The 24383-nt window shown below is 42.2% G+C and overlaps 1 protein-coding gene across 3 annotated transcripts; it reads right to left on the bottom strand.

Moving 5' to 3' along the window:
* csf1ra (colony stimulating factor 1 receptor, a) lies at positions 1 to 24157 on the bottom strand. 3 transcript variants are annotated; one of them, XM_061786971.1, is made up of 23 exons: positions 23965 to 24156; positions 22825 to 22940; positions 21467 to 21582; positions 18048 to 18335; positions 17678 to 17965; positions 17451 to 17587; positions 17205 to 17370; positions 16915 to 17116; positions 11192 to 11307; positions 10990 to 11101; positions 10117 to 10316; positions 9739 to 9830; positions 9526 to 9652; positions 9082 to 9186; positions 8864 to 8974; positions 8611 to 8773; positions 8116 to 8198; positions 7931 to 8034; positions 6468 to 6590; positions 6279 to 6390; positions 4988 to 5087; positions 1590 to 1701; positions 1 to 1056 (listed from the first exon to the last, which is right to left on the bottom strand). In XM_061786971.1, exons 3-23 carry the CDS (start codon positions 21516 to 21518, stop codon positions 886 to 888), a joined length of 2964 nt encoding a protein of 987 aa, XP_061642955.1. In that variant the 5' UTR covers positions 21519 to 21582; positions 22825 to 22940; positions 23965 to 24156; the 3' UTR covers positions 1 to 885. The 3 variants fall into 3 exon arrangements, with proteins under 3 accessions (XP_061642955.1, XP_061642956.1, XP_061642954.1); XM_061786972.1 differs by lacking the exon at positions 22825 to 22940 and having other exon boundaries at positions 16927 to 17116; positions 23965 to 24157; XM_061786970.1 differs by lacking the exon at positions 22825 to 22940.
* Positions 24158 to 24383: the final 226 nt, after the last annotated feature.

The following is a 24383-nucleotide window of genomic DNA, read 5'->3' as shown; positions in this document are numbered from 1 at the left end:
TGGAGTTTCAGTGTAAAGATTTTATTATGATCAAAGATTGTCTCACTTGCACAAAACCACACATCTTGTATACTATGCATTCACTACAACCTCTGCTAAATCCTAAAATAAAGATACTTCTTGATATACATTAGGAGATATATACATGATCATTAATTTCACACATTTGCTGTATATGCAAGCATATTCGAAATGCCGTGTGGCATACACATTTCTCACAGCTTATGTTACTTTATACATTTGGCAGTGTAGGCTGACTCCTACATATGGTCAAAAATCAAGATTATATGGAACTCTATAAGAAAATGGACAAAAAGGTCTGAAAAACACAATACAACATTCACATTGTCAAGCATAAAACACTAGTCATCTATTCTACGGTGGATCCATTGGTTGCCATGCGCAGTTCAGATGTATTGCATTGCCCTGAACCTGTGGAGAATGCATTTGACTTAAGTGGGGCGATCACATGTTGCCGACAAGCCACGGCTACTGTAATCGTGTCACAAGAGCTCCTGCTATGACCAAAGCGTGGAGGGAAAAAACAACGTTGTCATTCTTTGCCTCCTTCACAGTCCATTTGCACGCACTAGAAAAAAAAAAAACAGGCTGAGCACTTTATACACAATCGTCATTTGTTTGCTTTCGACTGCTGTGGAATAAAATACAGATGTTCACTCCCGTGGGAAAAACATACTGTAGCGTACAATATTATTTTTATGTAGTCTTCTGGATTTATGGAGCTGAATGATTCCTGTGCTGATAGAGCTACAAACAGTCAAGGAGGAAGCATGAAAGCTCGTTTCCTGCAGTCATGTCTATAAGTTTGAAGTTTTTGTTGACGGGAGCGGAGGTTACCGACGCCACTTCATTCGTCAAGGATTTTCAACAAAACTGATAGCTGTTAGTCTTCATCAAAGGCTCCTCCTCCTCCTCCTCCTCGGGGTCACAAGACTGCTCACAAGGGGTGTCACAGCACTTGGGCTGGTCACACTCTTCGCGCTCTTCGGCCTCCGTGACCTGCTGCTGCTGCTGCTGCACATTCTGATAAATTAACTGTGGGACAAACAGAGTTTAGGTGGTGATGTTGGAAAGAAAAAAAACAAAGAAAGCATGACTTTTGTTTCTAATGTCTGTTAAAAACACTCAAAATGTTTTCTCAAAGGAACGGCAATCGGATTGGTTTGACAGCACACTTGATTTAATTAATCAATTAATCGTGTAAAGCACATTGAGTTACCTGGTGTATGAAATGCGCTATATAAATACATTTGCTTTGCTTTGCTTTAATCCCTCATCCATACATCCATTTTTTTATACTGCTTTCTATCTCAGCCAGTCGCAGGGCACTTATAGACAAACAAGGTTTCATGCTCACGGTCACACCAATGGACAATTTGGAGTCTACAATGAACCTGACATGGAGGAAGATGGAGAAAACCATGCAAATTCCACACAGGAAGGCCCGGGTTCGAACCCCCAACTCCACAACTGTGTGGCAAATGTGCTAACCAGTTGTCCCACCGTACTGCCCGGTTACATGTTCTTATCGAAAAACAGATGTTCCCATCCTGCTGCAGACAGCTCACCTGTTCTTGTTGCACTTGTTCGCCGAGCTGTTTTTGTATCATCTGACTGATCTTGCTGAAAGTGGGACGTTCGGTGGGCTCCAGATTCCAGCACATCTTCATGATATCATAGCTGGAGCAAAAGAATGAAAAGGGGGATTTTCATTTTTGATCATGTTTTGAGGCTTTGGGGCAGTGACTTACATTGTTAATTCTCCATGCATACATAAAAGGTGTGTTAGAAAAGTTTCAGGACTCCTGTCACAAACCCAAAGTACAAACTACGAGTTTTCCCCCTCAAAGTGGACCTGCGGTGTTTGCTTCGCTCAGTGCGCAAGAAGAGGCGAGAATTTTAGCCAGACAACTCGTCGCTGCTTCATCAGGACAACGCGCCTGCTAACAATGCCCTGAGCATCTGACACTTCCTGGCCGAAGACACTGACGACATCGAGATGGCCATGACGGCGAGCTGCGGAGGATCCTGGAAGAAAACTTCCAGAGAAGGCTGGACAGTGTGTTGGACTCTAGTTAGATTACTTTGAGGGGGGAAACTAAACTTGTACTTAGTAGTTTGAATTTGAAATATAGTGCAACCTCGGTTTTTCCAAGCCCTAGTATTCGTATGATTCAGTTTCAAAAATGTTTTCGTCAAAATTTTGTCCCAGTTTTCATACATCCGCTAGGTTTTCGTACAAAAAAATATTGTGACCCTGCCATTTATTTCCTGGGATTGATACACGTTCATCCGAAGCATTTCGTAAGTTGTCAAATTCCACAATGCAAGCTTTTATTAACAACTCAAGGCGATCACCATCCCGGCTTGCTCAGCAACATTAACACATCCTGTCAAAAGACAGACTTTCAAAATAAAAGCACACAATATAATAAATGTTTCAACACACTTCCGTGGGCTGCATTGTGGCTTACTAAAAAGTTGCATTCAGTAAACAAGCACAAAATAGTTTGAGTGTGACTGCTAAGCAAGCCACCATGGAGCCGTGCTTTTACTTTGAAGGCCTGACTTTCGACAAGATGTTACACCGATTTGACCCCAACTTGGCCAGAGTGTTGCTGAGCAGAGCAGGGGGGTTGTTATTTCCTTTAAGTTGTTAATAAAAACCTACACTGTGAATGCGCCTTGCCATCTGTTGAATCCTTTTTACACATTACGACAGAAAGTTCAGAGTGCCAGCTATTGGATTGAAGGAAAGCGAGAAACACAATAGAATTCAGATAAGAAGTCAAAAGTACCCAAACTGCTCCCCTCACTCTTGCATATGCCATCAAAAGACTTCAATAAAGGTAAAACTGATGTTAAATATTTATCCACTTTGTTAGTCATTTATATCTACTTCACAGTTTACTGTAAAACTATTCTTATTCTCTTTAAAATGTATTTTTTGGGGTGTCTGGAATTGATTAATTTAAATTATTTCTTAGGGGAAATACTGCTTTGGTTTTCATATGATTTGGTTTTAGGCAGACTTTTTGGAATGGTATAATCACAAAAACTGAGGTTCCACTGGATAGCTTTTGTAACACCAGTCCTGAAATTCTTCTGACACACTTTGTACAGTAGTATGTTCTGGGTCAATTTTGATATGCATAAAATAATTGTCAAGGTTAAAAAATAAACCACCCATCTTTTCAAAATACATTACAAGTCTGTCTGACCATGAATTCAGATTCAGATGGATGATTAATCCTTAATGTTTCAGAGAAAAGTAAGTGAATTTCCTTTGTTGTACACCACAGATTTTTATATAAAAACCTCTACTATTAAACAATGTGCTGCTCTATTTTACCATAGACATGAAATGAGTGGAAGTTACATTGCAACTATCCATTGTTAGTATAGTGCAGGTACTTGTTTTTGCAGGTGCAGATTTCACGGCTGTGTCAAGGCACAATCAGACCTTTGTATGACTTCTACTCTGTTTCTGTATGTATGATCATGCTTATGCTCTTTCACTGTTTCAAGATTTCCCCATACACCTTCAAACAACAACAGGTGCATATTCCGGCGGGAACCTGTGCAAATGTGCTGGGTAAAAAAGTAGTGTTTCAAGCTCCCCCCTGAATACTGTTACCACTGTACCATAATAAATACACTCATTTATGGTATGTAATTTTACAGTTTCAAGATTCGCACCATTTTTCCTTGATTTAATCCACTGGTAAATCTAAAATCCATCTTTAGTAGACACAGGTCAAATTTGACCCAGAACAGCCTCGGTGTACACAAACATTTTAACACCCGTACAAAAGAACGACATTTCAAAAACATATTTTCATTTTCAAATTTGGGGTCAAAGAATGACATTTAGGGTATTTTTGTTGTCAAATTTGAGCAGTATAGTATGTAAGAGTTGAAGTTGCAATGATAAGAGGAACTACAAGGAAGTGTTTACATGCTTGGACAAGAGAGATTTGTTCCCTGCCTCAGTCTGTTTTTTGCTGCCGTGAAATAGCAGTTCCATGGCTTACCAGCATGGTGATCATGTGGCTAACAAGCATAACTGAGGTCTGACTCACACAGGGAGAACATATGATTGGGAACTGACTCACATTTAGTCTGTACTGTGTCCACAGCACAATTATTCCGGGGTGGTGTGACATCCGCAAAAAATAAGTACATCCTCAGACTCACACACTCACAAGAGGAACACACATTCTTCTGTATTTTCCGCTGCCTGCTTTAACTCACAGTCGGTCCACCAATCATCCTCATACATTGTCATCTATTGTAAATCTAGTCATCCACACAGCAATCTATCATCCATCATCTGATCCTGTACATCAGAGGTGTCAAACTCAAGGCTCGGGGGCCCGATCTGGCCCACCACATTATTTTATGTGGCCCGCGAAAGCAAATCATCTGTGTCAAGCTCCATGATTCTAGCTAAAATATGTACCAAAACCTCAAATTGTCATATGTAATAAATAAAATTCGTTAAAATAATGCAAGAATTTGTTACCAAACCACTTTTTTACAGTAACTAAACAAACGATTATCCTTAGTTAGTTAAGTAGTTATCCATCAATTTGTTGTGTATATGAAATATGATGAGGCCATCAGAGGTGGTCCTGGACCGTTTGGCATACTGTGCGATGGCCGTCAATTGCGCCCCTTGGCCGATCATCAGCGGGGAGGGGGGGAGTGCCACCCCCCACAGAATGCTGCCCTCGGCAGCTGCCATATTGCCCATATCAGAAACCGCACCTGTAGCGATTGAACATTTATATGGTTTCACAGTCATAACGGCCCTCTGGGGGGAACTGTAACTACAATGTGGCACGTGACAAAAATGAGTTTGACACCCTATCTATCATCCAAACAGCTTCCCTCAACCCATCTCCATCCAACATCAACCCAACCAGCCAATTCTAGGTGAAACTGGAAAGGAGGGGGAGCTTACATCTCAGGTGGAGCAAAGTCTGGCTGACACATCTGGTAGCCTCGTTTCACCATCTTGTAGAAGCTGGAGTCCACAGCCATGCTGGGGTAAGGGCTCTTACCTGGTGGAGCACAATCACAGCAACAACACGTAATCAGAGTAAGTTGTGTGTGTGTGTGTGTGTATGAATTGAAAAAAAATGGTCATATTTGTTAAAACCCTCAGTATGACCTGACAGGAATACATGAGTAAAATGATCTGTTAAAAAAAAAAAAAAAAAAAAAAAAAAAAAACACTATGGCCCCATCTTGTACCGCTAATGTGATTTTTAAGAAATCAGCGTGGCAGAGGAAAAACAACCTATGTGAAATAGAAGGTTTGACTGACAATGTGTCAATCATTTGCTAGTGGCGTAGTGAGCACACCTCAGCAGCTTCACGCTTTCCTGTTACCTTGGGCTTCAGGAGCTTTGCTGAAACTATAGCGGAATAACCATCCATTCATTCTCTGTACCGCTTATCCTCACTAAGGTCGCAAGTGTACTGGAGCTAACTTTGGGTAAAGGGCAGGGTACACGCTGAACTGGTCGCCATCCAATTAGACAAACAACCAATCACACTCACATTCACACCTACAGTACTGTCTTCAATTAACCGTCCATGCATGTTTTTGCAGTATGGGAGGAAGCCGGACTACCTGGAGAAAACCCACACAGGAGAACAAATGCAAACTCCACATACGAAAGCTGGGGGTCAGATTTGAACCCACAACCTCTGAACTGTGCGTCGGATGTGGTAACCAGTCATTCATCCTGGTGTTGCGGAATAGCCAAAACTGCAAAATCTAAAAATGCCCATCCCTCAATTGCCAACTAGGCGTATGACCAGCAAACACCAGAACAAAGGGTCCTCAGGTAGCGAAAAGGATTCAAAAGGGACACGGAATTTAACTTAAATTTTCTCTGTGACTACAGAATGTATCACGACTATGCACTTTCATAATAATAATAATAATTCATAATATCATTTTGAATGGCCATGCGTATTTGTGAATCCTGCTCGTACACGTTAGTGAGAGGTGAGTTTTAGTCAGAGACTCGAAGGTTTGGGATTAATGAAGTGAGGCTACATTCATCTTGTTCTCAATCTTGTTAGCAGTTTTAACAATGCAAACTCCCCTTTAAGGGGTGGAATCAATAATATCGACCAGTCTTTTTACACAAGAATCTGTACAGTAGAGCTTCTTAAGTGCAGAGTGTGAGTACGTTTGCCACCTTTTGGCTGTGTGTGGGTTTGGATGTGTGTCATCTCACCCAGAGAGAAGATCTCCCACAGGAGGATTCCATAGGACCACACATCACTCTGGACAGTGTATACACAGTCAAAGATGCTCTCTGGAGCCATCCACTTCACTGGCAAACGTGCCTTCAAACAGACAAGATCCCAAATCCATTGAAACATGTGTGCACCAATGGAAATAAGGTTGACAAATGTGCCCTTACGTTGCCCTTCACCACGTAGTTGGTGTCACTCATGATGTCCCGTGCCAGGCCAAAGTCACAAATTTTGGCTACTCTGTGGTCCGTCAGAAGGATGTTTCGAGCAGCCACGTCTCTGTGAATACACTGCACACAAGAAAGCAGCTTGTCTCATTGAACAGCAATACTACTTAGAGTTTTCTGTTAAACATATCAATATGTTCTCCCCGTGCGTGCGTGGGTTTTTTCCAGGTATTCCGGTTTCCTCCCACATCCCAAAAACATGCATGGTAGGTTAATTGAAGACTCTAAATTGCCCGTAGGTGTGAATGTGAATGTGTATGGTTGTTTGTTTCTATGTGCCCTGCGATTGAATGGCAACCAGTCCAAGGTGTACCACGCCGCCTGCCCTGAAGTCAGCTGGGATAGGCTCCAGCACTCCCGCGACCCGCTTGAGGATCAGCGGTTTAGAAAATGGATGGTTGGATGGCATATCAAAATTTCTTGTGTATATGATTTATAGACCAGTAGCAGAACTTTAGTCTATTCTAAACCTGACTGGGAGCCAGTGTAGAGACTTTAGAATTGGAGTAATATGCTCTGATGTCTTTTTCTGGTCAGAACCCAAGCTGCAGCGTTCTGAATGAGCTGCAGCTGTTTAATGCTCTTTTAGGGGAGTCCAGTCAGAAGAACATTACAATAGTCAAGTCTACTTGAGATAAAAACATGGATGAACTTCTCCTGATCTGCTTGGGACATGCAAGCCTTCACTCTGCATATGTTCTTCAGCTAGTAGAAGGCTGTTTTAGTGATTGATATGGTATAACTGCTGAAAGTCAGGTCGCACTCTATCAGCACACAAAGGTTTTGGACTTTGTCTTTAGTTAAAGAGAGTGCCTCCACATATTTACTAACAGCAATCCTCTTTTCTTTACTGCCAAAAATATTTATCTCGGTTTTGTTGTGGTTTATTTGAAGGAAATTTTGGTTTATCCATTAAGTTTATCTATTTGTTTTAGACTGTGACACAACACCTCAATTGAACTGTGGTTATCTGGAGACAGTGCTGGATATAACTTGTGTGTCATCTACATAGCTATGATAGCCAACAATATGGTTCTGAAGCATTTGACCCAAGGGAAGCAGATACCGGCTCAACAGAAGGGGTCCAAAAACTGACCCTTGAGGGACTCCATATGGTTTTGTCATTCAACCAGATTGATAACTTTCAATGGTTATGAAATAACTCCTTTACTCCAGGTAGGACCTGAATTATTTAAGGACTTTTCCATTTTGTCCTACCGAGGTTTCCAACCTGTTCGTCAGTATGTTATGATCTACTTTATGAAACGCTGGACTGAGATCCAACAAGAACTGACACCTGTCCTGACCGAGTCAGTGTTCAACTGCATATCATTTAGCCCTTTGATAAGAGCGGATTCTGTACTGCGATGAGTTCGGTAATCAAACTGAAAAAAATGACTCACATTTTTGGCAGCCAAGAAGTCCAAGCCTTGAGCAACTTGGTAGGAAAACCTCAACATGTCATCCAAGCCCAACGGCCATTCTCCAGTCTCCTCGCACACTGCGTCTAGGCACAAGTCCCATCATGTTAGCAAGACAATGAAGTTCTGTTGAAGGAAAAATTCACGTTAAAAAATGACAATGTTACCTTGTAATGGCTTGCTGTTTGACAGCTGACACGGTCTCATCTCCAAGTAGCTGCTTGACGACTCACTAGAGATTCCGCTGTCACTGTAGGATGATACAGTCACAAAATCTTGTGGAACTCGAGGTAGAGCAATTTGGAAATCAACTTGAAATTGAACAGAAATCAGGTCCAAAACAGGGATGAGACAGGACTTTGCGCGAGAGGCAGGGTACATTGTGGATTAGTCACTAGTCAATCACAGGGCACATATAGACAACCATTCACACGCATATTCACACCAAAGAACAATTTAGAGTCTTTAGGTAACCTAACATGCATGTTTTTAGAAAGTGGGAGCAAGCCAGACTACCTGGAGAAACCCCACCTAAGCACAGGGAGAACCCGTAAACTCTATGGACGAAGGCCTGATACTCAGATTCACAACCCAAAACTTTAGGGTTCAAGGGTTAAAGGTTCAAAACTCCATCATTGTTGCCATTGTGCTTGGTGGCGTACCTTCTTATGAAAGGTTTCTGATTGCAGATGTTTTTATAGTCATTGGAGCTGTCCATTATGGCAGGCATGTTCATGACAAAGCTCATAAATGTTTCTGCCTTCTGGCGGAGGAGGTTCAGTAGGTCCCCAAGGCCGCAATACTCTGTGATTACCAGCACAGGTCCTGAAGGGGAACCACGCCACATTAAGACCATTTGAACTAAAACATGTACTGTAGCTGCACACATATTACTCAATGTAGAAAACATGTTACCTCCGAAGGTGCAGGCCCCCAGTAGATTGACAATGTTCTTGTGGTGTCCCAAGTGACTCAGGATCTTCAGCTCTGACATCAGAGCTTCTCTCTCGTCAGAATGGGCACTGGCTTCAAACAAACAACTCAGTGCCATTAGTCCGCCGTTGCTGACTCGATCACATGAAAATGATGATTGTGTTTATTATATTTTCTGGAACAATAATTAACAGTCACACCTTTTAACATTTTCACAGCCACACGCATCACGTTGTCTTTCTCTCCAAGACCGATGGCTGTGGCCTCCACCACTTTTCCAAAAGCTCCAGCACCCAAGATCTTTCCTGCAAAGTTGGACCTGACTTCATGACATTGGAACACCTTTCATCATTATATTAATGCCTGAAACTCTGGTATGATAATCATCATTTGCAGTATACTTATGCACTGAGATGCAATGCAATCAGAATTCTGTCTTTACAGTAGTAATCATTTGAAACACCTCTCAAAAACGAATGATGAAACTTAAACTTCGACTGAATACCTACCTCTCTGACAGTGTAAATTAAATTTAAACAATTATATCTTTGTAAAGGCAGGATGTTCAATAAATTTCTTCTTTTGGATCTGCAGGTGTTTTGGAATCTTCTATTAGACTATTTCACATAAATCATGCTACCAACCTAGCTTGAGTTTGTCCCGTGGGAACTCCCATTTCTCATTGTAGGGCAGTTGCGTAGGGTCAACAAAGGTGTAGTTGTTTCCATCTCTTGCCTCAATGATCTTCCAACGGATCTCATACCTGGGTTTCTAATTAAGGTAGGAAGGGGAAGAATAGTTTTAAATGAAGCTGCATTTGCATTTAAACTGCCATCATATTGTCACTTTCACTTCACCTGCTTATATTTGTAAAAGACAAACACCATAAGCACAAGGAAGATGGATAGAATGCCTGCAGATCCGGTCAAGGTGGAGGTGAAAAGTTTGTCTGCATAACCAAAGAAAGATTTAGTCACGGTGACTCACAATGTTATGTTACAAAATCCAGTTTCTTGAATATGTATCTGTAGAAAATGTGCTTAAATTTGCATTAGCTTTGAGAATGGGTCATTAATATCGTGAAAAGAGAACATTAAGCTCCAAAGTAAACAGCTGACTGTGAGAAATAAAGATCTTTTTTTAATGCAGAACATCAAATGTGGTTTAAATCACGTCCTCATGACTCGGATAAAAAAATCCTAGGCTCAGAAGGGCATTTTCGATTAGATATTCACCAGACACTTCCATGGCAAATGTGTCGCTGCTGACTCCAACGAGGTTAAAGGCTACACACTCCACTGTCATCCTCCGGCTTGAAGGTCCCACGGTGAGAACACTCTCCACTGCCACCGCCCCGTACTCCTCCCTCTGAACCTCCACTGTCTGAGCTTGCAATGGGGTGGCCATCTGCAGCCCAGTATTGCTTTCATTGCACCTGCCTCAATGCAAACAGGTTTAAAGTTAGATTACGGCAGTGTTTAGTAGGATTTTGAGCAAAATGCCCTGTAATGGAAAGGAAGTGTAGTTGAGAACTGGCATCATATAAAATAAATACATTAATTTATTCATCTTCCGTACCGCTTATCCTCACTAGGGTTGCGAGCGTGCTGGAGCCTATCCCAGCTATCTTCGGGCGAGAGGTGGGGTACACCCTGAACTGGTCGCCAGCCAATCGCAGGGCATATAAAATAAATACAATATTTTTTAACTGGTGAATTTTCTTAACAGACTTTTGATGGTAGTTGTGAACATGGTTTTCCATACAACTAGTATGCAATCAATTCCTACTCAATTCCTGACTGAGCCAATGGGGTTAGACTCCATCCCTTGAGTGACCCTGGACAGAAGAGTTATAGATGGATGAGTTTTTATCTGGCACCTCAACAGCAGTCAGAAAGCAGACTAGCATCCCTCCAAAACTACTTTTTTTTTTATTTATACTTTTGCCCACAGCAGGAGCCGAACTGTGACTGACCTGTTCCAAAGCCCAAGTCCTTTCAGATTAGCTAGTAACTACTGCTGCCCATTGGAACCACATTTTCGCCATCCGTTAAAGAATGCATATTTGAATGAAAACACATTGTTTTTCCCTTGGCAAGGACACTCACGTGGGGCGTATTCCAAAACATTGGTACCAGATGATTCTAGGGGCAGGATAGCCGAAGGACGTGCATGTCAGAGTAGTCACATTTTCCCATCTCACCATGGCAACTGGTCTCTCTGCCAGTGAGAGGAAATCAATTGTGATCCACATAAAGCACAAAGTCGGGACCAGGGAGTTAAACCAAATGTGCTGAACACGTCACTCACGATACATCTGAACTTGGAATGTGATGGAGGCATTGGCCAAGTCGCTCCGTGCATTGAAGGTGTATTGACCTTGCTCCTGAGCATTCATTCTCTTCAGTTGCAATGTCGCATGGTATCTGACAGGGGAGATAAAGGAAGAGGAATTTAATTGTGACTAATTCAGAACTTCTGCACTTCCACATCGATATAGAACAGAACTTACGGCTTTCAGTAGTCTCATTACCTGGGAACAAAGGTGGCAAAAGTACCGTATTTTCACGACCATAAGGCGCACTTAAGTCTTAAATTTTCTCCAAAATGGACGGGGCGCCTTATAATGTGGCGCGCCTTGTGTGTGCACCGAGTTCCAACGTCTATAAATGTTGTGTGATGAGCGCTCCGCTTGACTTTTTTTTTTTTTTTTTGGACCGCTTGACTGACTGGGAGCATTTCCTGTTGACACGCTGCTTATACAGAGGAAAAGCGGACGTGGCTGAGGACAGCATGCGGATGTAAAGGGGGAAGGGTGCGTGAAGCAGGACGCTAAAGCCACGGCCCCAGTAGGGCCAGTAGTTTGGCTAAGGACCCCCGAAAATGGCACCTATGAAGAGACACGCTTACGAAGCACAGTTTAAACTGCAAGCTGTCAGTTACGCGGAGGAACATGGGAATCGAGCAGCCGCGAGAGAATTCAAGATCAACGAATCCATGGTTCGCAAGTGGAGGAAGCAGGAAAACGAAGAAGAAGACGAAGCTGAGTTTCCGCGGAAACAAGCGTCTCTACAGTCACCATTCGACTGAGGGCAATAACGCTTGCAGAAGAAATGAAAATCGAACATTTTCAAGGAGGTCCATCTTGGTGCTTTCGTTTTATGAAACGGCACCATGTATCCATCGGGGCAAGGACTACCGTGGCGCAGCAATTTCTGGCGGATTACGAGGAAAAGCTGGCCATCTTCCGCTCCTACTGCAGTAAAAAGATTGCCGACAAACACATCCAGCCCAACCACATCACAAACATGGACGAGGTGCCGCTCACTTTCACTCACTTTCGACATCCCGGTGAACCACACTGTAGAGAAGAAGGGGACCACCACGGTAGCGATACGCACAACGGGGCACGAGAATCCGGCTTTTACTGTTGTGCTTGGTTGCCATGGTAATGGACAGAAACTGCCACGTATGGTGATTTTTAAGAGGACAGATGGCGAACACAGCTTTACTAAGACTGGGAAGCAATGCTGGGCAAGTTACGCCACCATAGGTGAATGGATTGTGGATGCTTGGGCTAATGTATCTGCTTTGACTGTTGTCCGAGCTTTCGTGAAAGCCGGCATCATTGCTGAGCAGCCCCCCGGCAACGAGACTAACTCTGACAATGACGAGAGCCGGCATGTTTGTTGGAGAACTTGCCCAGCTGTTCATTTTGGATACATAAGATGAGGACTTTGATGGTGAGGATTGATAAAAAAAATAACGAGAGTACATTGTTAAATACTTCAATAAAGTACAACCGAACTCAGTTTTGCTCCCGCTGCCTTTTTAAAAACATTGTTTTAGCGTGCATGCATGCTACCGTATGTTTTAAGATAGCGTATGCGCGCCTTATGTATGTGTTAAATACTGAAATAGACCCCGTAACTGAGACTGCACCTTTTAATACGGTGCGTCCCATGGTACTCACACTCTGACTCAAGGAGAAATACAGACACTTGTTTAAAAGTACAAGTACCAGTTAAACTCTCTTACTTAAATAAAGGGAAAAACAGTAAAGACACTTAAATGTAATGCAAGTCAATTTTGTACAATACCCATTTAAATAAGTTTGCACAATGGAGAAAAACATCACTCCACACAAAACTTTTGCTTGCCTCTTATTCATTTGCATAGTGCTCGTACTGAGGGAAAAAGATAAATAAAAAAGCAAAATAAAAAATGACTGAAACTTTTTTTCAGTTAAGTTAATTGAGGGATGGCTAGGTCCCTCAATTAACTTAACGGAAAGTAAAGAGTTTTTAGACCCTTGCAGAGTTGCATAAAGCCTTAAATGATATGCCAACAGGTAGAGCTTCAGGCAATGATGGATTTTCCAAAGAGTTTTATAAACATTATTGGTCTATGCTAGAACCACAATTTTTCAGAATGATGATAGAGATCAAAGATAAAGGCCTAATGAAAAGCCATATGAACACAGCCGCAATAAAACTACTACTATTACTACTAACTAGAACAGACCAAACTTTCCGACGTCCCATTTATCAGCACAAGTGTCAAACGCCACAATTGTTTTAAGAATCCGATTATTGCAGCCACTTTATCAGCTCGGTGGAAAAGTCTAGAAACCACACAATCTCAGTCAGCACCATATCATTCTTCCCCAGTCTGGCACAATCCCGATTTTGAGATGAACAAAATACCCCTTTACTGCAGCACATGGGAAGAAAGTGGAAGTGACCGCCTACAAAAATAATGCACTCATTTTCAAATTAATTAATTTAAATTTCAAATTAGAGGTGGTAACTTCCTTCAACACTATAAATAACAATCCTAAAAAGATTTTCAACACACGTGAATACTTTAGAACTGCCTGTTTCTGTTCAGAAAATAGTAGAACTAGTAGTACTACTCCCACAAAACAAAAAAGTCCTTCCAAAAGTATACAAATTAATCTCAAGGACACTTACCAATCGCAAAATGGGAAAAATATGTTTCAATGCCTCCTGACAATGATTATAAATCTGCAGAAATGCATTCTCAATGACAAGGGGGAATTAGCTTTAAGGTGGGGAGGGGCTGCCCCCCTTTACTCTGTGGTCTTCCAGCCGGTCGGGCCGAGTCTTGCCTCTTACCCCCCCCCTTCGGTTATCGGGCTGCGGAGAGAAGGGGGTCTGCCCCCTCCCCTCCCCCTTGGTGCCCCCCCCCCCCCCTCTCTTGGCACCCTCGCCGGTCCTTGGTCACGAAGGGGCACTTAACATGGGCTCGCTTTTGGCGGGCTATGGCCGTTTTTGGGTGGCGGCTAGCTCCTGCGTTGGGCCCTGTTGGTGGCTGGGTGGTGGTGGGCGGTGGCGGTGGTGGGGTGTGCTGGGTGAGGGGGATGGTGGTCCGGTGCCCGTGCCCCTCCCTTTGGGACTGGTTGGGGCGCTTCGGTTGGGCTGAAAGTACACTTTTGAATTTTGTATTCTTTGTTGTTGAGGTTGCTGTTGTTTTATTATTATTATATTTAGCTATTTATTTTTCTTTTCTCACACATTTTAGATCAGTTTGCATGGTGAGAGGACACATGCATGGAGTGGGGGCTTCTTCTCTTGCCGCTGTGTTGGCGGTTCCGGCGTCTGTGGGGGCGTGATTTTCTTCACTCCTTCCCAATCTCGGGGGTGGGGGGGAACCACTAGGGTGACCTCCCGGAGAGTATTGGTAGTGTGATGGTGACCCGCCCATGTTCCGTGGGTGCCGGAGTGGGTACTCTGGCTGTTGGTGGTGGGGCGTTTTTTTTTTTTTTTTGTCCCTGCCTGGTTTAGGGGGCGGTCCACCTCCCACACTCGGGAGCGGGTAGTGGGTGCTGGCGGGAATGTGTGTGTGTGTGTGTGGGGGGAGGGCGGGGGGGGGTCCTGGGGTCGGTGCTACGGTTCTGGGAAAGGGGGTGTTGGCTGGGGGGCTGGCATTGGGTCCGTGTGGCCCCCGCCGGGTGGCCAGTTGTCGGGGTGCCTCGGTGGTAACTCATGAATAGGCGAATTGCTTGTGTATCCCCTCACTCATACTCTCGTCCTATAGACTTTTATAATTTACATAGTCAATCCCACCACACTTCACGACCCTTGTCCTGCATGCTTATTCTCCTGTCCATGTCCTGTTGTAGCTTGTCCTGTCCTTCCCTCACAGGGTGTAGCACTACAGCCCCATGCAACACTCATATTTAATGTTTCATTGTTGTAGGTAATGTAATGACTTACTTTTCTCATCCTTTTTACAATTAGTGCTTTGTCTTTTGTCTTCGTTTCTCTCTCCCTTCTAGAAACTATTTTCTGTTCAACTCTGATTCTCAATAAACCTCAATTAAAATACTAAGAAACCACAGCGGAAGCTTAAAAAACCAATGTGACACAGTAAAACTGTTCCGGCATAAAAGGGATACAGATCTTTCATTCTGCTTGACCTAACAGCCGAACAGGACAAAAAAACAACAACTGTACATGCTATAAAAATGTGTTTAAAAATGTAGGGAAATGGCTAACAAAAAAATGCTAAATTAGGTAATGATAAGTGAAAAAATACACCTTGTCTGGACAAATTTGTTTCAGATTAGATGCTGAATTTTCTTATGCCAGTAGCTTGTGCTCAAGCCTGGCACAAGACAATGCATTCCTCATCAAGCACTTTTGGAGCAGACAACAAAACAATTCTCTTAAATAAGCCCATGGATCGCCGATATCTTGCATCTCCAAATCTGTTACTGCATCGTCATTTATGCACCCTGGTTCACGTTCCTCCATGTTGCTACTATCCCCGATTTTTCAGTCAAGATCTTAATCCCTGGTACTACCAGTCCTGTTTATATTGTGTCATCATGTGCCGAAGTTGAAAAAGTAGCAAGGTTTTTTTTTGTGCTTTTTTTTGACAAAGTAAGGACTATAATGTACAGCTATCTGTGTTGAAATGTAAGGCGTAAAAGTAAAAATGTATCACATAAGTAAATATTGAAATAAAGTACAGCGACACTATATTGCCGAAAGTATTCAGTCACCTGCCTTGACTCAAACATGATTTTAAGTTATATCCCATTCTAAACCCATATGGTTTAATGTGATGTTGGTCTACCCTTTGCAGCTATAACAGCTTAAACTTTTGTGGGAAGGATTTCAACAAGTTTTATGAGTGAGTTTATGGGAATTTTTGCCCATTCTTCCAGGAGCATATTTGTGAGGTCGCACACTGACGTTGGCCAAGAAGGTCTGGCTCACTGTCCACTCGAAATCAACCCAAAGGTATTCTATCAAGTTGAGGGCAAGACTTTGTGCAGGCCAGTAAAGTTGATCCATACCAAATTCTCCCATCCGTGTCTTTATGGACCTTGCTTTGTGCACTAGTGCACGGAAATTTAGGAACAGGAAGGGATCATCCCCAAAAGATTTGACTGTCCAAAATCTCTCGGTATGCTAAAGCATTCAGAGGTCCTTTTCCTGGAGCTCAGGGGCTAATATTTTGGAGATTTCCAAGTTTATGGGAACAGTTTGTTCCAACATGACTGTGCATCAGTGCACAAATCATGGTTCATAAAGACAGATGAGAGAGTTTGATGTGGATGAACCTGACTGGCCTGCACAATCCTCAACCACACTTTTGGATGAATTAGAGCAGAGACAGAGCCAGGCCTTTTCGTCCAACATCAGTATGTAACCTCATAAATGCACTTCTGGGAAAAGGGTCATAAATTCCCATAACATACTCCTAGGCCTTGTGGTAAGCCTTTCCAGGAGAGTTTATATGTTACAATTGCAGAGGGTGGACCGATGTCAGATTAAACTATCGATTAAGAATGGGATGTCACTTAAATTCGTGTCTGAGTCAAGAAAGGTGAGCGAATACTTTTGGCAATATAGTGTACCTGGAAAATCTGTTTAAGTACAGTAACAATGCACTGTACTGGAATTGAGCATGCACGTACCAAGCTAAAGATGCTTCTCCTCTATCCCCTGCATTTATAAACCCAATAATGGATGTTCAAAGGAAATGTATTCGAAATTCACCTATTGTTATACCGGATGAGCTTGTTCTCCTGTGCAGACGTGCTAGGAGATGTTGGCGTTTGCCAGTTGTGCTCCACAATGTGGGGGTAGGCCTCAATGAGCACCGTGAGCTCCAGATCTTCTCCCTCGTTCACCTCAATTGCAAGACCCTTGTGGGTCAGCTTCGGGGAGAGTTGGGGCAACAGTCGGATGTATGGCTTGTCTGCATACATGACTCACAAGAATCAGTTCCTGACAGCATCTTTTTAGTCTGAATCATGCATGCATGGTTGACTATTCTCGTAGCTTACCTACAACCAGCAGGTATGTTGTCGAACTGTTCACCCCTGCTTCATTAGTGCCGATGCAGGAAATGTTGCCCGTGTCTGCAAGGTCCACAAAAGGGATGGTGAGGATGCTCTGTATGTCCAGACGATTTTCTCCACTGGAGCGGACCCTCTCTTCTATGGTGGGTTTCTGACGACAACAGAAAGACAAAGAGGAGTTCATGATTTTTATAAAACCCAAGAGAAATTCCCAGCATGGTTCATACTAACTGATTTGGTGGTATATATCCAGGTGACATTGTAGTTGAAATTGGGATTGTGTGTGGTGCAGGAGATTTTAAGTTCCTCCCCAGCAATACGGATGTATTCATCCGTCTCTAAAAACACATATGGAGGGAAGCGGAGCTCTATAGAAGGACCAAATTATACAATTAGTCCAAAAAAGACTGCAGGTATCAACTGAGAGTTGAGGTCTGTTAACCCTGAAGTGGTCTCACTCTGGATGACGTTAATGGAGAACGCTTTGGAGGTGCGCTCCACTCCGTTGACCTTGGCCGTGCATACGTAGTCAGCGTTGAAGCTGGGGTGGAGGCTGTGGATGAGAATACCACGGTGCCGGTAGACAGTGAAGTTCATCCCAGGCGGAACGGTGGTGCCGTTCTCCATGCGGAGACTGATATCTGTGGCGCCTGGGTCAGTCAGGAGGCAGGGTAGCAAGTAAACCTCACCCTCTTTTTTCACCACCCTCAGCAAGGTGCTACTGGTCCAGAAGACACGGCTAGGATCTGGCATAGGGAGAGCAAATGATTGGAATCGTTAACCAGCATTGACCTGGGTGGAGGGTGACACTTATGTGCTGGAGCTCACCTTTTACAAACACATGAACTGATGAGGTCAGATTATGATGCTCTGTCCCACCTATGTAAAAACACTTGTAGGTCCCGGTGAATTGGGCCGAGGGATGCGCCACTTTCAAAATGCTGACATTTCCTCTCCCCCTAGACATGTAGCGTTTGTGTTTGGCCAGCCTGGGTTGCCAGTTCACAGGTCTGTCGCCCTCGCACCTCAGATCTAGAGGGGTGCCAGAGTTGACCACCACCTCAGGACTCAAGACCACCTTTGAGTTTAACCGGATCACCGGACGCCTCCACTCCACTGGGTAAGAAGAAGATCCATGATTATAGTTATGAAATCGTCAAATGAGCTCTTTAATGAACTCTTTGATGATGTCAGCTTGTGACACTACTGTTTTTTAAAATAATGTAAGACTATGTCTTTGTTTATGTTCTGAACGTACTTAAAGATAATGATAAGTGGAGTCTGAATCCCTATCACTGCATTTGAAAGGATTTTATTTATTAAATGATTGACACTGAGACCATGGGAATATCCAGACCCTTTTTGAAAGAGGTTTTAGGAGTTATTATGCTTAAATTTGATCTTAGCACCACTAACACACAGAGAGAAGCAATTTGGTTTTATTTTGACAGCAAGGCAGTTTTGAATATCTGTCTAAAATGGGAAGTTTATAGTACAGTATACCATATGTTCTGTTCAAAATACAAGTCCCAGAATGCACTGCAATGCACAGTTGCTCATTTGCGCTCATATTGTTAGTTTGAGTCATGTTTAACAAATTAGGGAATTTTAAGGCTGCAATAAGTGCTGCAGTATAGTGGTGCCTTGATTTACGAGTTTGAATCGTTCCATGACCAAGCTCGTAACTAAAAACACTCGGCTCTCAAACCATCTTTCCCAACTGAAATGAATGAAAAAGCCATTAATCAGTTCGACTCCCTCCAAAAAAACACCACCAAAACATTTTGTCACGTGTTTTTTAACAGGAAAAATAGCAATCTACAGTTATGTGCTTCACAAAAACAGCCAGTCATAACAATTAAATAGAATGTAAAGAATGAAACACTTTGTGCGTCATTATTTCATGCTTTAATTCAATGGACATTCTGCTGCTCCTTCTCGTGTATGTACCTTGTCCACCAGGGAAATATAACATAGCCATATCCAATATACAAAGAAGACAGTCACAACCAAGTAAGTTAGTAAGCTGCAGTTATATTTGTTGTTTTTCACGGAGGATAAAGAATATGTACCTGTGATTGGTGTTATGTCTGTTTACATGTATTGCTGCACCGTTTGTTTTCAAATATCCGTTACATCCTACCACGACATCATTGCTGGTTTCGTTTTGCATTAAATTAGTGGACATTTGTAAGACGCTTATATGGCTTGGTTAAATACACAATGTGTAATTATCTCTGTTATATGTTTAGTTTTACACTAAACTTCAACTAGGAGCAGCAGTTAACAGCTTGAAGCGAGCACTTTGAAGAATTGTTCACTATTTGCCAAGCTGCTACTTGCTGTGAAGTTTGTTGCCACCATTGTGCGCTTGTAACTCAAATTCTTGCTCGCAACTCATCCATCCATCCATTTTCAACACCGCTTGTCCTGGTTAGGGTCGCGGTTCACTGGAGCCTATCCCAGCTGACTTCGGGCGAAAGGTGGACTACACCCTTAACTGGTCGCCAATCAGTCACAGGGCACATATAATTCAGACTGTCACTGAGTGGGAACTGAACCCACGCTGTCCGCACCAAAGTCAGGCGAGTGTACCACTACACCATCAATGACTCTTGCACCCAAATCAAGACAAAACAAATTGCCTAAAATATAGTTTGTATCTTAAAGAAATTGGAAGGTGGGTCCCTTGTAAGTCCACTGTATTTGGATTTAAACAGAGGGGGAGTACATATGCCTCTAAGGGACAAAAGACATTTGGTTAAATGCACCGTTATAAAAGCTGAACTGAGTTAGTGAGTTCTCAGTACCAGACTGTGTGTTTCAACTGTCATATGGACGAACTGTGAATAACATTCTAATTTTGTCATTTCTACAGTCATGGCTTCAAGTTGCATCATGAACTACAGTTTCCTTAACTCCAGCGCTTAACATTTGCATTATAATGAACTCTGCAGTTAATATTTAAACACAATAACAGACCTTCTTCTAACATATAAAAAAAATAATTATTATATCATAAATATTTGCGATAGGATTGTCATATGTTAAGTGGAATGCACTTTAAGTTTGTCTTTCTGTTTTTGGGCTGAGGGTCCCGAAGGTTCAAATCATGCCTTAGCCTCTGAGTGACATTCTGGTCACTTTCCAACTGCCACCGGCTTGCAGTCTCACACTATGTAGAATCAACACCTCCTCCATGCAGGGTTATTAAAGTTTGAATTACAGTTTGTTCTGAATCTTTAAAGGTCAGAGGACAAAGATAAAAACAATTCTTGCTAACTCTAGAAACCCTTTACAAACCACCACTGCCATTTCGAAGGGATTATATAGCAGATATACAGCAGTTAAATCGATATGATGCAGAATGCGCCTTCTGCTTTTTGCATCCTGCGCCTTCCGGTCTTCGTCTCTTATATTTGCTGTCGTACGACTTAACGATGTCACGATGCTTTATTGTGTGGCATTTGGTTGTACAAATGGTTGAGGCAGCAGCAAGGTTTTTTTTTTTTTTTTTTTTTGTGTGTGGCTTTCCAAGTGAAAAAGGAATACGTGACCGGTGGAAAGGCAAAGTCAATCGACAGGTGAAAAAACGTGGTCAGCTATGGGTGCCTATCAAGCATTCCAAACTCTGTGCTGATCACTTCGAACCGGTGTGTTTAGAGAAACACTTAGCAGAAAGCATTGGATACAGAGGTAGAGGCTGAAACCAGCTGCGATTCCATGTTCAGGAATTTTCTCTTCGGCACATTCCCAGCATTGGATGTGACTGAGAGACTCAGCATTCAGGCCTTAACACTCTTCCTCTAGGACTTTCCCACCCATACATGCTTTCCATTCAAACTTCCATTGACCTGCGCCCAGATCCACATATTATACAGTAATCCAGTGGAAAGCAAAGCAAATTCAGTCAGTTAGAATTAACATGGCACAATAGAGGAGTTTGTTTTCTAACACTAATATATGAAATGCAATTAGAGTTCAAGCAGTTGAATCCTATATACATCCTCTTAAGAGCCCCCTCCGCCACCAAAAAATCATGGCAGTTAATCACAACAAGGACACCGGAAACAATTCATTATAGCTACCAGAAGACAGTCTGTTTATTGGGACAGCATCCCGCAGAAAAAAAAACGTGATTGGTTATAAGGAAAGATGCCTAACCCTAATGCACCCCCCAAAAGGACTTTTTAAAAAATGGTTTTAAAGGAAAATGACTCAAATTGTGATTTGGTTCCCAGCCTTACCTGAGGCGACGGAGACCACAAATGCCAGCAGCAGAGTGAGGAGCGACTGCATCCTGAGCCGACTCCAAAGCAGCAATTGAGTGTGGATGTGTGTGAGTGCAACCCAACACTCTAGTCTGCAACGTGCAAGAGAGGCAAAACCACATCACCAGCAGCAATTTGAGTCACCTTCATCAACTTCTCTTTTCTGACCACATAATGTAGCCTGTGCTTTATTTTCAAAAAGGAACTCAACCCAACAAATATACAGAACTTCCAGAAAGCATTTGTTTGTAAAAGTTAGGGGAATCAAAAAATAAAACAAAACGTGTGTCTTTACTTCTTCACCTTTGTTGGATATAATGAGGCAGTCTTAAGTATCTATATCTCGTACCTTAACTCTCCTGTTATACCCGATACCAGTATTGTACTCTGGTATAATATTGGTACTCATAAATTCTCTGGCACTGTATGTACCGATACCACACCGCCAGCCTGATATGCAGTGCCGTGAAAAAGTATTGGCCCCCTTCTCAAATTCTTAGATTTTTGCTTAGTTAGCCCACTTTGTTTAAGATGATCAAACAAATGTAAATATCAGACAAACATAATCCAAGTAAACATTAAATTCACATTTTAAATGTTCTTTAAAATTATTATTATTATTATGGAGAGAAAAATATTCAAAGCTACATGGCCCTGTGTGAAAAAGTAATGCCCCCTGCTTGTTAAATCATCCATTAATTGTGGCTAATCCCCTTTTTTGGTTCATTTTCACTGACCACAAGCAAGCCTGATTACCTACAAACCTGTTCAATCAAAAGATCACTTAAATAGAACCTGTTTGACAAAATGAAGTCGGCCAAAAGATCTCAAAAAGCTGCAACAAAATGCCACTTTCCAAAGAAATTCAAGAACAGTCGAGAAATAAAGTAATTGATTTCTATCAGTCTCGAAAGAGTTACAAAGCCATTTCTAAAGCTGTAGGACCCCAGTGACCCACACTGAGATCCATTATCCACAAATGGAGAAATTATGGAATGGTGGTGAACCTTCCCAAGAGTGGCCGGCCTACAAAAATTACCCAAAGAGCACAGCGACAACTCATCCAGGAGGTCGTAAAGGAGGCCAGGACAACATCTAAAGAACTTCAAGCCTTCCTTTCCTCAGTTAAGGTTAGTGTTAATGACTCAAGAATAAGGAAAAGACTGGGCAACAACTGGAATTTTCAAGGCGATCACTGCTGACCAAAAAGAACATAAATGACTTTTGGGAGAAATATTATATGGTCTGACAAGATGAAAGTTGAGCTTTTGGAAGCTATGTGTCTCAATACATCTGGCGTAAATGTAGCACAGCATTTCAGATAAAAAACATACCAACAGTCAAACATGGGGGTGGTAGTGTGATGGTCTTGGGCTGCTTATCTCCTTCAGGACCTGCACAACTTGCTGTGATCGATGGAAACATGAATTCCGCTCTTTAGCAGAAAATCCTGAAGGAAAGTGTTCGGCTATTAGTTTGTGACCTTAAGCTGATGCGCACTTGGGTTCTGCAGCAAGAACCAAGTCGATCCAAAATACACCAGCAAGTTAACTTCTGAATGTCTTTAATAAAAAAAAAAAAATCTGCATTGCTGTGGCATGACATTGAAAAGGCCGTTCATGCTAGAAAATCCTCCATTGCTGCTGAATTAAAATAGTTCTGCAAGGACGAGTGGGGCAAAATATCTTCACAGAGATGTGAAAGACTCATTGGCAGTTATAGAAAACCCTTGATTTCAGTTGTTGCTGTTGAGAATGGCCCAACCAGTTATTAGGTTTAGGGGGCCATTACGTTTTCCACACAGGGCCAGGTAGCTTTAAATTGTTATTTTTTTACCCTCAATAAATAAAATCACCATTTCAAAACTGCATTTTATGTTTGCTTGGGTTATCTTGGTCTTACATTTACATTTGTTTGATCTTAAACATTAAAGTGGGGAAATTACTGTATGCAAAAATCTAAGAATTTGAGAAGGGGGGCAAAATACTTTTTCACGACACTTTTATATACATCTATGTGTGTGTGTGTGTGTAATTAAAGTGAAACATTTTTAAAAATACAGCCACTTAACAGTATGTTTTTAAAATCCTTTTAAATTTGCAAACAGGTCAATTTGACTCAAAACACAAAAGGAGGGTTAAATGCAGTTTTCCAAATGGAATATGCATCCATGACTTAGGCAGTAGAACTATGTAGTTTCAGCAAATTAAGCTTGGCAATGTAATCAGCATTCGGAAAAAAGTACAAATTGTATTTGGTTTACAGTGGTTTGTGTATTTCAAGAAGAGAATAGCCGTAACAGAAATTATCCAAATTCTTAAGGCAATTTTTGTTGTATTATTAGCACTCCATAAAAGATGATAAAGACTAAGGACTAAGGATGTAAAGGCCAAATTTAATTTGCCCATGGTTCAAATTGGGTTGACTTCTCAGCTATTGTGACATCAACTTAGGTTAATACAAAAATTACTCACCAGTGGTTGTGTTCAGCCTGGCAGACGAGATGATAAAAATGCCAGTGTCCCTTTTTGAACATCAGCAGCAGTCGCTTCGTGTCTTCTTCCTGCTTCTTTACACTGTCTCCGCCACTCATGTCACACAGCAAACATGAAATGTTTGAGGCAAGTAAGTGGATGGGGGAGGGGACTGCGTATGTGTGTGTATGTGTTTGTGTAGGGAGTGGGGGGAGTGGCGGTTCAGCACATTATGCTTGACGAATTAATGACCCTGCTCCAATTTGCCAGATCAAGGCCAAATTCTCCCAAGATGAATAGGCTGAGGAGGTGCAACGAACGGCCTCCTCCTCTGCAGAACTGTGGTTCCCTACAGGCTTCTCCAGCTGTGGGAAGTGAGACGATTAACGAGAAAAGCACAGAAAATCACCCCAAGGAAT

This window comes from Phyllopteryx taeniolatus, chromosome 10 (genome assembly GCF_024500385.1).
Source record: "Phyllopteryx taeniolatus isolate TA_2022b chromosome 10, UOR_Ptae_1.2, whole genome shotgun sequence".
Classification (NCBI taxonomy): domain Eukaryota; kingdom Metazoa; phylum Chordata; class Actinopteri; order Syngnathiformes; family Syngnathidae; genus Phyllopteryx; species Phyllopteryx taeniolatus.
This window is presented reverse-complemented; position numbering and strand designations above follow the sequence as displayed.